The sequence below is a fragment of the Asparagus officinalis genome, chromosome 6 (genome assembly GCF_001876935.1).
Source record: "Asparagus officinalis chromosome 6, Aspof.V1, whole genome shotgun sequence".
Classification (NCBI taxonomy): Eukaryota; Viridiplantae; Streptophyta; class Magnoliopsida; order Asparagales; family Asparagaceae; genus Asparagus; species Asparagus officinalis.
Window position 1 is genome coordinate 11,787,879 of NC_033799.1, and position 15,838 is coordinate 11,803,716.

Below are 15,838 nucleotides of genomic sequence, written 5' to 3' on the forward strand. Positions count from 1 at the left end.
CGCCGCTCGAATCCATCCCATCCCCGCCGCCGCCGGCCGCCGTCACTGATCCTCCCTCGAATCGAAAGGTAATTTCTCGCAGGATCTAGGAAGCAAATTTCGGCCCGTTCGAAGCCGACGAGGATGCGGAAGACGGTAAGCTTTATTGTTTTCGTTTGGTAATTTTTTTTAGATATTTGCTGAAATTGAAGAAATTTTGGTGATTTAGGGCTTCATTAGAGACCATGCACAGAGGAAAAAAATTAGTTGGTTCGGGTGTTCTATTGTTTCTAACTGAATCTGCAATTATAATTGTTGGAAATTAGGGTTTCAGTCCTTTTAGTTAATTTTGATGAATTAGTTTCTTTTTTTTTCTTTTTTGAGCTGAATTGAGGAAATTAGGGGTGGAGGACTTTGTTAGATAGTATTTGCACATACAAGAGGGGAAACTTGAGTGAGTTAGGGAGGGTTAGATTTGTTTCTAACTGGATCTGCAGTGATGATTGTTGAAGATTAGGGTTTTGTTCTCTTGCAAGTGACACAATTTATCAGTTGTGTGCTTTAATTTTACATTGATTGCTGATGGTTTCTATATACTTTTAAAGTTGGGAAGTTTTACATTCCTTGCTAAGTTTCTGGGATGGTAGTTATATATTAAATTTGCCTATTGAGTGAGTAAGAACTAAGAACCCCGAATGGCATATGATAAAGGAAAAGATAGTGAAAGCAAAGACCTTTATGAGAGCAATGTGAGGTAGAATTGAGAATTTAAGAAACAATAATGAATTTGGGGGAGATCGGAGTAGTAGGAGGAAGTTCTTAGTTGCTCATTTTCTAATCATATATAATTTTTAGGATGGATATAGAGAAAGAGAGCTTATTATGTTTACATTGCTTTTTTCCCATGTGAGTGCTAATCTTTTGTTACAGTTTTTTTGATTTATTTTTAAATGCCTTATATATATATTAGTAGGGTAAGAAGGTTGAAGGAGAGGAGAGAGAAAACATTGATAAAGATTTTAGTTGAAGAACATGAAAAGGTAAAATATTTTTCTGTTTTTCTCTAATGAAACCTGTTTAATGAGTTGAAAATTGTGTTCTATCTTGCTACTACGTGTTTAAAAGCATTGCTTCTGATGAAACCTGTTTAATGAGTTGAAAATTGTGTTCTATCTTGCTACTACGTGTTTAAAAGCATTGCTTCTGTGTTGATGCAACATTTATTACAACAATTGTGTTCTATCTTGCTACTACGTGTTTAAAAGCATTGCTTCTGTGTTGATGCAACATTTATTACAACATGTTATATTTTTATGCATATTTGTAGGGAAGTAGTATACTTTTCATTTTGATGCATGATCTATATATTACCACTTCTTTTGGTCAGTCATGATGATGATGGTCTATTGTGGATCTAAGGTTACCTAAGGTGCACTTATTCTAAAGGAAGAGCAACTACAATCACAATGTCATCATAATCCTGTTTCTCTGTCCTCTACTTCTACTCACTTTCTTCTCATTTTTTGGGTACTATTTTGTACTCTTAACAGGTGAGGGATGAACTTGAACATCTACTGGATCATGACATGGATATGGCAGAGATGTACCTTACGGAGTAGCTTATATCTAATCGAGTTGGCGAGATGTCTTCGAGAGGGGATCTTGACAATGATGGTTCTGAAATGGATGAAGAGAGGTAAAATACCTAGATTTTTGGAGAGATTTAATTCTCTATGTGGCAATGAAGATGTTTCAGGCAAATTGTGATATCGTAGGCATCATTTGGAACTTTTTCCTGAAGTTCTGCTCACTAATCGTGTCACTGAAATATTGGGCGAAAAGAGTTGTTTCTTTGTGGACCTAAGATCTAAATTAAATAAATCATAGGACCTGTTAGACCTGGACTATGCATGCAATTGGCGTTCATTACCTATAGAAAAATTAATTGTCATTTAATTGATATAATTTTCTGTATGAACCAGTGTTGTAAAAAGCGGCCGATAGCGGGGCTATAGCGGCGCTTTTCGCGGTCGCGGCCCCTCAGCGCTACGCGGAGGGGTGTCGCGGTCGGATTAAGCGGGGAAAACCGCTTTGCATTCGACAAGCGCGTAAAAGCGCTCAAAAGCGGGAAAAAAGCGGGAAAAAGCGGGCAAAAACGCAAAAATCCGCTAAACCCGCTAAACCCATATTTGATTTTTTCGCGCTGAACCCGACCCGAACCCAAACCCGGTTACCCGACTTGTTAAAAGCAGATAAAAGGCGATTTTTTCTCTCCCACTCCCGAACCCTAGCCGCCTGCGGATCTTCTCCGTTCCAGCCACGACGATTTTTTCTCCGTTCCTGCGGATCTTCTCCGTTCCAGCCACGACGATTTTTTCTCCGTTCCAGCCTGCGGATCTTCTTCGTCCTCAGAGCTCCACAGCAACGCAACCCTAATTCCTCAGAGCTCCTTCTCCCGTTGCTACTGTTGCTGACGGTGATCCCCCGTTCCAGCCACGACGATTTTTTCTCCCACTCCTGAACCCCTTTTTTCCGTTCCAGCGTTTCCAGCGACTTCCGAAATCTGAGTCCAGCCAGCGACTTCCGCTCCCAACGACGAGACGACTTCCGAACTCCGAGTCTCCAACAAGCTTCCCTCAAGTCTCCAACAGCTCAAGCTCCCAGCGTCTTCTCCATCTCTGTTGGCTAGATCTGCAACAGATAAGCTTGTTCTGTCTGTTTTCTTGATGGGAAGAGGAAGTTTGTCTGTTTAGAATATAAATAAGTTCTTAGCTATCAAGTATTTCACCTAAACAGTTATGAGCATGTAAATCCATTTAATTTAATTTGAAGTGGGTCAAGGCTTTTGATTTGTGTTAGGCTGTTGATTCTTGCTGAAGTGCATAATTTGTCTGTGATGGGCATGTTGTATTCTTTCCCTTGCTATAAAGCAAATATAGATATAGATTATAAGCCTTCATGCATTAGAAGTTAGCACTTGACCGAACTTTGTAAATAAATATTACTAATTCTTGGAGAACACCAATCTGGACACGCCATTAGCCTATGACATGTAAATGCCCTGTAACTGTACATAACCAAAACAGAGTAGTCAATAGGAGCTATAATTCTTGTCATACAACAAGCTTATCAATTATTTACTGATAATTGATAATACAAGAAATTTACAAGTTACAACTAATTAATATGTATGCGATAAACGGCTTGATCTTCAATTCTTCATTCATAATCAGCAGCTGCACCGAAATGATTAGTGCCCTTGATATTTCCAACTTCCAGAAAACCTGTATAATCAACATTTGAAATCAATCAAATCATTATAAATTTATAACTCTTTGAGTTATTGAATGAATGAAGAAATGGGACAAATAACGGTCTTTTGGATAAACAGGTACATTTTTACTAACTTTCTAGTAGTTAATATAATGATGATATTACTAACTTACTAATCATGCTTTTTTTGTTGAGTATTTTCATATTAGAGACTTGAAAGTTGAAGAAATGGGACAAATAACGGTCTTTTGGATAAACAAGTACATTTTTTCATTCTTTAATCTTTATAATTATAGTACTTTGTTAATATTATGTAATTATTACACATCTATTTCATGTTTAGGCATTAAGTATGCATTTATAGAAATTTTAGATTTTTTTTATGAATTTTCTTATTATTTAGGATATTTAAATATATTTAAAATTGTCCGCTATTTGACTGTGCGCTATTTGCCGCTATTTCGCCGCAATAGCGCGCAATAGCCTTAGCGGTACCTCGCCGCGACGCGACGCGATCCGCTATCAATAACCTTGGTATGAACCTAAGGGGAAGCATTGACAATAAAATGCCTTCTCTAGAGAGTAGAAATTATGATGATTCACACCAATACACCATGCACGTTTCAGCTTAAATAGAGACAAAATTTTACAAAGAAACGGACACTAAGAACAAAGTCTTTATGCCAAACTTTTTGGGTTGATCGCAGGAATTTATTATTCCATTCGGTAATGAAAGGGTCATCTCCCATGTTAGTTGAACTGTATAGGCATATGAAACTTTTATTACCAGGACATGTATTTCCATACATAAAGAGTATCCTTATGGAAATATGAACATAATAATAGTTTCTTATGTTCACTAAACATCCAATATGCACCTATTTTACCTTGGTTCCCTACTTTATTAACCTAACCACGTCAGCAATACAGTTCAATACTTCGATAAATTTGGTAAAAATAGGAAATTGAAATTAAAAAAAAAAATCTTTGATTAGGTTATTGTGCATGAATACTAATCAGGATAGAGAATATATTTGTGCTTATATGAAGGGAAGTGAACACGTAGAATTCCAGGAGAACAACTTGAGCATTATTTAGTTGTGGATTCACATATAGTTTCCTATGAACATTATCAGAAGATGACTAAGAAGCATGCATTTTATGTGATGAACATTCGGTATTGGAAAGCTTGATCCTACGACAATCATTCTAGAAACATAACTAGCATGGTTAAAAATAGCATCCAACCCAAGAAAAGGGAAAAGCACACTGCTAGGCCCTTGCATTTGTTGTTGAATTATTGGCAATGGATAAAGGTCAATCTTCGTTCTCACATGATGCATTACTTTCATTCAAATCTGTAAGTTCAAAGCGCAAGGCACAGTGCTGAGAACTTATGAGATGATTTTTTGGGTATAACTTTACTTATGTTTTTAGTAATTATATAATTCTTGATGCTGTTTGATTTTCTAATGTGTAATATGTCATATATCTTCAGAGATGAAGATTTTAAAAATGAGACAGAGAACAGCCATGGAAGTTATATTGGTTTCAAGCCTAGCATTGAAGAACTGGAGATGCTCTTAGAGGCCTACTTTGTGCAGATAGATGGATGGTACCTTAAACAAACTCTCCACTGTAAGCTATTCTTCTTTTTATACAAGCATCTTCATCAATGTTAAATATCCTTATTTTAAGCTCACTTATTCAATAAAGTTTTAGTATTTATGAAATAAGAGGAGAACAAGGAGAAAATTATATAGAAATAATGTAAATTGCACAAGGCTCCAGTATTAGACCAAATTAAACGTGTACTATCTAATTGTGTGGATTGTGTGGGTGGCATCAAAGAAACTCAATAGATTTTGCTATTGAACACAATCTAATTGTTGGCATTGAGGAGATTGGGATAGTTTATGTGCACAAAGCTGTGAAGAGACTTGATAGGGGATATTAGATATTAATTTATTAATGATGTGACTAACACAATCTTAGGATAAATTGAGTGTTGTGAGAAATAAGTTTGTTTGATGCTTTACACTTGGATCTACTCCTCTATACTTATATGAGGATCATTCACTATTCATTCATAGTAAATACTTCTTTTAGCATGATGAAGATGCTAATTTCTATTTATAATGATTAAATTTGATTTAGCTAATCTTAATAGTGCCTAATTCTGATCATATCCCTAACCCTTATGTTTAAACTTGATTTATGTAATCTCTTTTGTTGTTTTTAATAAAGATTTGGTTGCTAAGTTTTAATGGGTTTTGTTTGTTCGTGGGTTAGGGATTGGAGATTGATTACGTCAGAGATGATGATGGATGGATCGAATCGAAGGGTCAACTCGGTTCATCATAGTTATGAAACAGTAATTTTATTTCACTTTTCAATTTTAAATTTTAAATACATATTTTCACACATTTATGCACTGAAAAGATTGACCTTTATTATGCTATTTCGGTTTCAGTTTTGAGTAGTTATTTAATCTTTAAAAATTTGGTTAATGATGGCTAGGGATGGTATAACCATGAAGATAAAAGCTAAAGTTTCTAAATTTCGTCAATAACAGTTAAGGATCATTTTTAGAAATTTTGGAGGGCTTTTATTGAGGAGAAAATGAAGATTTCTTCTGCCACAGTTGGCGAGAGAATGAACTACTGATATGTGCTCAGATCTGAATATTTCCTCTAAAGTAATGAACTATTGATATGTGCTCAAATCTGAAGATTTCCTCTAAAGTAATGAACTATTAATATGTGCTCAAATCTGAAGATTTCCTGTCAAAATTTTGCTCATTTTCTATTTATTTCTCTTTAACATTAATAACAAATCTTTGAAAAGACACATTAATAAAGAGTATTATACTTAGTTGATGATTTATAGTAGTGAATTTTAATATTTGATAATATTTGTTTGGACAAGTCAATTATCATATTCTATATTTTTTCGCTTAGAATCAATGATAGGGAACTTCTATGGTTTTCAGGTCATGGAGAAGGTTGTTAAGAAGATCTCGGAGTAGGAAATTTCCTCGCCTAAATAATCCAAGACCCCGTTTAAGCCTGCAATAGTTCTATTTCAGGTTTTGCTTTTATTTCTCTTCTTTTTACTGACTTTGTTTCTTTTTTCCCCTAATTATAAATATATGATATTATAATGTTTGTCTTTGAGGCACGATATAGTTAAGAGGTTAGTTTGCATTATTTGATAAATATATGATATTATAATGTTTGTCTTTGAGGCACGATATAGTTAAGAGGTTAGTTTGCATTATTTTGTATGATGAAGTAAAATATGCATTTGTCTTTGAGGCACGATATAGTTAAGAGGTTAGTTTGCATTATTTTGTATGATGAAGTAAAATATGCATAAAGAGATAACTCATTCGTAAAAATTCATGATTGGTTGTCACTCAAGTGATTGACTCATGAATATATGTTATATTGAATGTAGAGTTTTGTTGCTATATTGTTTTATTAGGCATTTAGGTGTGAGTTGTTGGAGTAGTATTGTTATATTTGCACCATACAATATTATTAGGCATCTATTTTCCAAATGCAACTCATTTGAAGTTCTTCATAGTTGCTACTTGTAGGAATCAGTTTGTATAAAAATAAAATTGAGATCAAACAACATTAACAAATTGTGACTTAATTACATGTAAATGCAACATAATGCTTTATCGCTTATCTCACAAATTTTCTCAATTTACTACTTATAGTTGAACTCTCAAATAATATTTTTATTATTTTTCGAAGGTGTTTCCCCTTTCAAAACTGGTTTTAGTTGAACCCTTTTATTCATTCTATTTTACCCTTTTAAAACTAAGAGGAGGGGTGTTCCAAGTGCAATGGTAGAAAAGAAGCGAGGACCGTGTTTGGCACGGGGTACATACTAGTGTTGTGGAATACCTTGTTGAGAATTAACTTTTTTTTGAATAAAGGATGGGCCTGAAGATGGGCTTGAAGGTTAGACTTAGATAATAGGCCAGTCTCACGATCTCTCTCCTACCAAATCTCTGATCCTTAAAATCTCATCAAGCCGCTCTGGGGACTTCGATTCGATCGCGATCGCGTCGGCAAAATCGAGAAGCTGGATCGTCGATCCGCGGCAAGATTCGGCGAGGGCGAGATCGGCTATCCGGGAAAGGTTCGAGAAGATCTGATCGCAGAGGAGGCGCTCGCTGGGAAAGTGGACGCGAACGGAGAGAGTGACGCCTCGAATCCATCGCTGGATCTCTTCTTCTAGAAGACTCCAGGGAGTTGAACGGATCTCTTCACCGGTTTTAGGGTGGAGGCCGAGGCCAACAGTATAAAGTGATAGGGGAAGTAACAAAGACATCAAGATCTCGCAGAAGAGTGTGGAGCCATTTCAGCTCAATTGTGGTGTCTACTAACGTCATGTGCTCGGACTTCGTACTAGAATGAGAGACAAACGCTTGACGCTTACTACGCCAAGAGATGGGAGATGATCCCATAAAATACAAAAGCCAGTAGTGGAACGCCGGGTGTCCGAATCATCAACCCATCCAGCATCAGAATAAGCACGAAGAGACAAAGACGAGTCTGAGGGGAAAAAATAATTATTGAGTTATAGTGCCACGGAGATATCGAAAAACCCGAATAAGAGCTGCATATACACACATAATCAGTAGCCTAATAGTAGGCACAGTAGGAGGCGGCTGAGGTGGCAGCTAATGCAGCTTGGACGACTGTAGGGCGGTTGTCAGGCTAGGAGGTGGCGACGGCTGTTGTTATCTAATATAAACAAATAATTATGTCCTTGTAATCAATATTATAAAGGGCTTGGTCATCTGAGTAGTGATATTTACTTGGTTTTATACAGGTTAGTTCATTTTCTTTTCTAACTTAATGATTTCTGCTTGTTTTTGTTTTAAACATGACTAACATCGCTAAAGCTAATACTTGCTACACTACACTGTGATTCTCAACAGAGAACTAATATTGCAAACAAGTCAAAAATAAAAATAAAAATAAAAATAAATTATACAACAGATGTGAATTGTTTTGACCACAACAATAATGTAATGCTCTTAATTCTGGTGCTCAACCGAAAGGTTGAGATGTATAAATCAATAATTGACAGAGAAATTTTGAAGAATGTTGAAGACGTACAAATCAATGTCCTACGTGTCATCGGCTCTATCGATCATTCGCTTTCATTCGGTTGCACTTGCTACTACTACAAAAATAAATGCAAAGGGTATGTGTATATACCAACGACTATTAGAATTATACGACAGTAAGATACTATGAATTATCAAATAATATGTGTAATTCATCTAATATTACACTTTTTACCCCCTCTCACTCAGGTGTTCTCTCTTCTGGTGTTAGTTTGGAGCAAATCTATTTGAGATATGGTAGCCTTAGGCACTGGAATTCCCCAAACCAAGCTCTCGGGGATTTGTCACAAGCCAATTAAGCAAAGGTCATTATCAGGCAAAAAAATGTTTTTTTAATAAAATTATTTTATCATTCTTTTCACTTATTCTTCCATTTCAACTTATTCAATGAACATGAATTGTCATTTCTATTTCTTTTTCCAGGTTATTTCATAAGAGTCAGGTTTCGAAATGTGATATTGTATCTGCGTTTCACAGTTCAGACAGAGAGCACCACCACTCACTCTCTTATAATGCATCGTCTCTATATATTCCATCTAAAGATAGAAAATTTTTGGGGAAATCATGTTACTCCTGAAGCGTGCTCTTCTGATGAGAACATGATTGGAGCTTCTTCGACTACTGCACGTGAGAAGGTTGGAGTGCTGTTGCTGAACCTTGGAGGCCCAGAGACCCTTCAGGATGTGCAGCCGTTTCTGTTTAATTTATTTGCAGACCCAGTATGTGATCCGATTCTAATTTGCCAGTAAATCACTTTTGTTTCTTGCTTTATGGCTTTTTTTTTTAATTACTAATTTGCCGATCTGATTTTTATTTCATCTGTTAAAATTGTGCATCTATATAGTAAGAGAGGGGTCCTTTTTTGTTTCTTGTATATATGACAGTTGTTCTTGTAGGGAAGCTTTTTTGTGATACCATATGCTTGTATATATGACAGTTGATGTTCCGTTGGCTCTTCTTTCCTTTTATTCTCTTCATTTTTTAGTGCGGCTTGGGTAAGAAGTTGGTTTTAGGTGAATTGAGAAGTGGAGTGACAAGGGAAAGTTTTATTTTGGAGTCATAAAATTGGATTCTGTTCTAATAGAAGTTTTAAGCTCTAAGCATGCTATATTTTAGAATCTAATTTGACTTTCAACCTGATGGGAGCTGAATTTGACTTCTAAGCTGATACTTCAAATCTACTTCGACGTGTAACCTGATAGGAATTCAATTTTTTTCCTAAAGATAGAAATACCAGGTAAAGTATACTGGAACCAAACTGAATCAACCCAACAAACACTTCGGACCTTACTGGAACCAGCATAATTTAGAATGCTTTACTAAGTCTGTACTAGGATTTTGAATGCCTCCCGAGCGACTAACAAACAAATTTTTTGGGTGCATATTTCTTAAATTTGGTTTTTTAGAATTGTATGTATGCATATTTCTTAAATTTGGTTGAGAGGTTGGTACAAACTACGAAGGAGGATGATGAAAGGTTCTTGCTAAAGCTCTAACAAACAAATTTTTTGGGTGCATATTTCTTAAATTTGGTTTTTTAGAATTGTATGTATGCATATTTCTTAAATTTGGTTGAGAGGTTGGTACAGACTGCGAAGGAGGATAATGAAAGGTTCTTGCTAAAGCTCAGGAATCGAATGGAGCGGTAAAGATTAGATTTTGAATTGAGTATTGAGTTTTGTTTGTTCGTTGTTTTTTTTATTAATTGGGTAATTTTTTTGGTGTTTTGAGGTTGGGATTGATAATCCAACGATTGAGTTCCGATTCGAGCATTTGAACATTGATGCAAAGGCATTTGTGGGGAATCAAGGACATACCTGAACAACATCGAAGACAACACCAAATGTAAGAACATGTTGAAACAAAATGTAGTTTGTTCCTTCTTGCTACTGTATCATTTGATTTTGTATGTATAAAAAAGATATAATCTTATTTGTTGTGCATTTGTTTATTAAACTTGAAAAGAAGAATCCTTACTTAGGTTAACTTTTTTCTTCTGACCCAATATTGTATAGTGAGCATTTATTTTGGTGATGCTCTGTTATATCTGAGAAGAACCATGGAGATATTCCCACTACACATAGAAATACCTGGACGTCCATTCTGACTTGAAACTAACTTTCTTCGTTATCTTCAAAGTAGGAAATCGGTTGCCAAGTGTTGAATAGATTTGTGTAGTAGGCACTGTTTTAAATATCGGCCGATAATCGATATTATCGGCCGAGTTATCGGATTTGGGAGCTCTCCGCTAGGATAAATTGGATTTTTAATCGGTTATCATTTTTCTAGGTTTATCGGCGATTTATCGGCGTTATCGGCACTTATCGGCCGATAAGTAAGACTTTTTTATCGGGATTATCGGCCATTTTGACTAACATTATATTTTTTCAAGGCTATGATGCAAGTTTCGCTTTCTACAATTGGTTAATGATTCTAAACATGATGATTTACATTTTGGTATGTTTATATTTCATTAAGCATGATTAGATTATATTTTTTAATTGTTATATTATATATACACATCATCCAGTATATCACTCCGATAAATACTACTTATCCCCGATATATCCCCGATTTCCGCTATCCGATAAGGATTTTGGCCGTCCGATAAATCCCCGATAACCGATATTTAAAACCTTGCTTGTAGTTGAGTACACGATTGGCACTATTGGTAAAGTTTTTAAATATTTAAATAGATGAAATTATTGAACCGATGGTTCTTTGACATTGTCTTCCTATCTGCTTGGATGCAATTAAATTTTGCACTATAAGTGTGATATAAGAAGAATTTTTTTTTAATCTTGATAGTCTCTTGCATTCAATAATGGTATGGGTTAAATTCCGCCAAATAAGTGCTAGAGAAAATGTGTGAGATCATCTTTTTAAAATCCTTAGACAATCAAAATCACGTCTTCCTGGATATTGTGGATTGGGGCTCAAAGAGATGTAGCATATTTACTGCCCCCTTGAGCGGAGCAACGTTGCTGCAGTGTGTCCTATGTCTGACACTGGATGATTTTTGCGGTTAGAAAACTATTGGTGCACGGTGAGTAATCAGCAATGACATGGGTGATGTGGACACATTTTAACTGTTGATGATGGCCTACTGTAAATTTATCTTCACATTGTGGAGTGTAGGGTGGTGAAGCTTAAGTTGAATTAGGCTGTCCATAGTTCCTTAGAGTTGAACTTACTTGCACAACACACCTTTAGATTATATCAGTTTCTTATTATTGTTTTTTTTATTGTTTATGACTTTATTCTTTTGTAGTTTTTATGTTGAGAACATTTTCCGCTCATAGGAAGATTGAGAGAAACCATTGAAAATTGACTTTTTTTCCTTGCCTGCAGAATTTGCATGCAGTACTTGTAATCATTATTTGTCAGCAGTTGCACTATATCAGTTCTCTGTTTCATGTTTTATGTGTTATTGTACAGTGTTGTATGGAACCCTGTTGGGCAGATTGGCACGTGCCAGACATACATTGTACACATTTATCGTTTGTGTGCTTTATTGAATTCATTTTGTATCTTGTAGTGTGTTTCGTAAGTGTCCATGACCCATTGATTTTGTCTACAGAACGGTGTTTCACTTGATACATGTATGAAATTGTATACATTGATTTGAACTGACATTTATGGTGTTTTAGCCCAAGTTAGTAACTTTTACTGAATGTTTTTGAAATTATTCTTTCCCGTTTAGGAACACACAGATGGGTTGATGTACTAAGCATCAAAAGACTACTATTGTTAAGTTTAAATAGTCAACTTGTTTAGCTGGAGTAGAAGTAAAATGCATGAGCTTGTATAATTTAATATGCAATGGAGCTCTTAAATTAAGAAGGCTGAGTTTGGAATTTGTTTCGGCAGCTGAGAACATCTATTGAAAGAAGCACTGCTATGTTTGACAAGGAGAAAGCACAAGAACGACTATCAAAGCTTTCAGGAGGTGTAGCTGTGATTAAGGTAATGCTTTTTCATCATTATTTCCCCCATTTCCTTCTCCTTTGTTTCTTTTTCTTCATTCCTGGTCCATTTCCTTGCTTGGCACATACATACAAATGTTATTTGCTGATGCAGGTTGGTGGAGCTAGTGAGGCTGAAGTTGGTGAGAAGAAGGATAGGGTTACCGACGCTTTAAGTGCTGCAAGAGCTGCTGTTGAAGAGGGTATTTTGCCTGGTAAGTTCAGGGTTGATTCTTCTTTCTTGAGAACAACGATAGCGTTTATCTCTCATACAAATTGTTTCTGCAGGTGGTGGTGTGGCTCTTTTATATGCTACTAAGGAGTTGGGTAGAATTGAATCATCCAATAGCGACGAGAAAATAGGCGTTCAGATCATTCAAAATGCTCTGAAGGTTGTTAGTTGTTACCTGTACACTTAATACCTTGTACTGTTTGAGAAGTTTTGTTAGCTGCTATTTGTAGAGGCATTTATATAAACAGAAGTTGACTTCATGCAGGCACCTGCTTACACTATTGCTGCAAATGCTGGGGTTGATGGTGCTGTTGTTGTTGGCAAACTACTAGAACAGGATGATTTCAATTTGGGATATGATGCTGCTAAAGGTAACTATCCCTGCATATGTGGCATGCTTAGAACCCTTATCATTTTTTGCTCCGTAAAAGCTTTGATATTACTTGTTCTCACCCATATAGCATTCCAGGGACGTATCTTATCAAAGTTTCTTGATTTCAAATTTTCTGATATTTTTGTCTGTGAGCAGTTTCTCGTATCATCACTCCTTACAGTCCTTGATTCATGAGCTGATGGTTGTGCATGGCTTTCTGCTGCAGGTGAGTATGTTGACATGGTAAAAGCTGGAATCATCGATCCCCTTAAAGTTATCAGAACTGCTCTTGTAGATGCAGCAAGGTAAGGAGTGATATATGTTGTTGGATTCTTACTTTTATGCGCACAACTGTAACTGAAGCAATTACTGAGTAATGTGATTGGTTTTCAGCATCTCGGTACTATTGACAACCACTGAGGCAGCAGTTGTAGAGCGTGCAGATGCAAAAGCTAGCAAATCACCAAGTCGCATGCCAGACATGGACGATTATGATTACTAATGAGGTTGATTAAAGGGAAAGTTTTTATTTTAGTTGAGTTTTTGCTACAGAGGATAGTTTCCAGTAAGGGAGTTTTGAAACTGATTTTAACCAGTGATTTTTACTTGCCAAAATCGAGAATATTGAGTGGTCATATTTGGATCATATTGTTGTAAAAATCGTGGGGTTTTTAATGGTTAGCCACTAGCCAGGCAACTCTTGTTCTAAAAATATCAGAAGGTTGGCATTAGATAATTATATTCGGAAGGTTGATGTTATTAGGCTGGAATCCTATAATGTGATAAACCCACATATTTATCATAAATTTCTGTTATCGTTGATGAATTTTGCCTTATTTTATGCCGCCTGACAGTTACCCCGTTTTCTCTCCAGCAGATCTCTTTCCTTAATTGTTTTGGGGTAGAAGTATACAGCTACTTGTACCTATGATTCCTTTGATAATTACTGCCTCTTATGTTCGACAAAAAATCTCGATGTCAAAATATTATGTATAATCTAAGATAGTAAGAGCGTAGAAGAAAGCATGGGGAGTTTTCAGCTAAATTATATTTCATACATATAACTATATGCCAAAAATAACTGACGGTAGTTTCTAGATAAATGCAAATCTTCAGTTATTTATTTATATCTGTTGGTCCTGTAAAGAAAAAAATGATGAAATATTATACTAGAAGTTGGAAAACTGGGAGGACAAAAATTCATGGTATTATGGAATATGACTTAGACCTATACTAAACCACCGAATAGGGAGATTACGTCTGAATGAAATATGCTTCGAAGCCCATAAATGGACCGTCTTCACTTGTACTGACTAATCGTCACTAATAACATTTAGTAATGTTTATATACTTGTGATTTCTTTCTAGCATGATTAATATTACTTTTTGGTGAATGAACTACTTTTTATTTCTCATTAAGAAATCATAACCATCCGTGAACTCTTGAAACACGCAGCTCATGAATCAAATTAACTAAACAATTAATGAGTAAACGTGATGAAATCTCCTCAAGGATTTTACAATATCTCAGATTCATAGAATATACACTGACCATGATTTCAAATGACAGAGAAGAATACAGTGTCTATTCATTGCTAGTTAACATATTTCCATTTTCTAGAGGCTCCCAAATCCGCTCCTCCTCCCTCTTTGGCGCTTCCCTTAATTATGAAAATTAAATGCTGCCCCTTCTTATTGCATGAATGTTTTCCCCACCCTTCAACGGTTACCTCTCGTATATGTAATCCTGCCAAAATCTCTCCATATAAATTTAGATACTTCCATACACACAAAATCTTACCCCCAGTTAATCATAAAAAGAATGACCCACCTCAGTTTCTTCTTCTTATTCTTCTTCTCGGGTTTCATTTCTTCTTCATCTTCAAACAACTCTGTGGATTTCAACCCTCTTCAGTCCTTCAGGTCTTCTTCTGACCCCGCCGGCCTCCTCTCCTCGTGGGATCCAGAGACCGATCCTTGCTCTGGCTCTTGGGTCGGCGTTTATTGCCACAATGGCCAAGTCACAAAGCTCGTGCTAGAAGAGCTCAGGCTCAATGGAACCATAGAAGCTCTAGCTCGGCTTCCTCATCTCACAGTCCTCAGTCTCAAGAACAACCACCTCTGTGGCTCTCTCCACCTCTTGAGCCTCTCTCTATGGCAACCTCACCTTAAACTCCTATTTCTGTCAAATAATAAATTTTCTGGTCCTTTTCCTGAATCAATCCTCCACCTTCGTCATCTCCATCGCCTCGATCTTGCAGGGAATCAATTTTCAGGTGTAATTCCTGCCAGTATCGGCATTCTCCTTCCACATCTCCTCACTCTTCGTCTTGAGAAAAACTTGTTCACTGGTGAAATTCCAGGCTCAGTTGGCAAAATTCAAAGCCTTGTCGATCTAAATGTCTCTTACAACCATCTCGTTGGTGAGATCCCGAAGAATCTGTCGTTTTCTTCTTCATCATTTATAGGAAACTTGGCATTATGTGGAAACCCTGTAGAGGATTGCCCGAAACAGGCAATGCCTACCTCATACAGCGACAAGAAGAAGAAGAAGAAGAAAAAGAAAAAGAAACATTGGATTCTGATATTGTTTCTGATTATCATTATCCTTTCAATATCAGCAGTGTTGCTGGCTGCTTTCTTGATTTTCATGCAACGGAGATGTAGGACAAGAGAAGGGAAAGGGGATAGAGGAAGCGAAGATGAGAACCCGAAGGGAACAAAAGAGGAGAGGCTTGTGTTCTTCGAAGGGTGCGAAGAGTTTGTGATGGAGGATCTGATGAGGGGGTCAGCGGAGATGCTGGGGAGAGGGGTGGTGGGGTCCACGTACCGAGTGGTGATGGAAGGAGGAGGAGGAGAAGGGG

The 15,838-nt window shown here is 36.4% G+C and overlaps 1 protein-coding gene and 1 long non-coding RNA gene across 7 annotated transcripts; both read left to right on the forward strand.

Moving 5' to 3' along the window:
* Positions 7-10,332, forward strand: LOC109844849. 6 transcript variants are annotated; one of them, XR_002248145.1, is made up of 10 exons: positions 7-135; positions 1,530-1,675; positions 4,751-4,890; positions 5,545-5,626; positions 6,245-6,340; positions 8,336-8,481; positions 8,594-8,709; positions 8,828-9,123; positions 9,994-10,049; positions 10,136-10,332. It is a non-coding gene; the product is annotated as an uncharacterized LOC109844849 (long non-coding RNA). The 6 variants fall into 6 exon arrangements; XR_002248144.1 differs by having other exon boundaries at positions 8,336-8,709; XR_002248146.1 differs by having other exon boundaries at positions 8,365-8,709.
* LOC109845746 (chaperonin CPN60-like 2, mitochondrial) lies at positions 11,503-13,797 on the forward strand. The gene is made up of 8 exons (XM_020415018.1): positions 11,503-11,512; positions 11,843-11,904; positions 12,275-12,370; positions 12,485-12,584; positions 12,658-12,761; positions 12,867-12,972; positions 13,201-13,279; positions 13,368-13,797. Exons 1-8 carry the CDS (start codon positions 11,503-11,505, stop codon positions 13,474-13,476), a joined length of 666 nt encoding a protein of 221 aa, XP_020270607.1. The 3' UTR covers positions 13,477-13,797.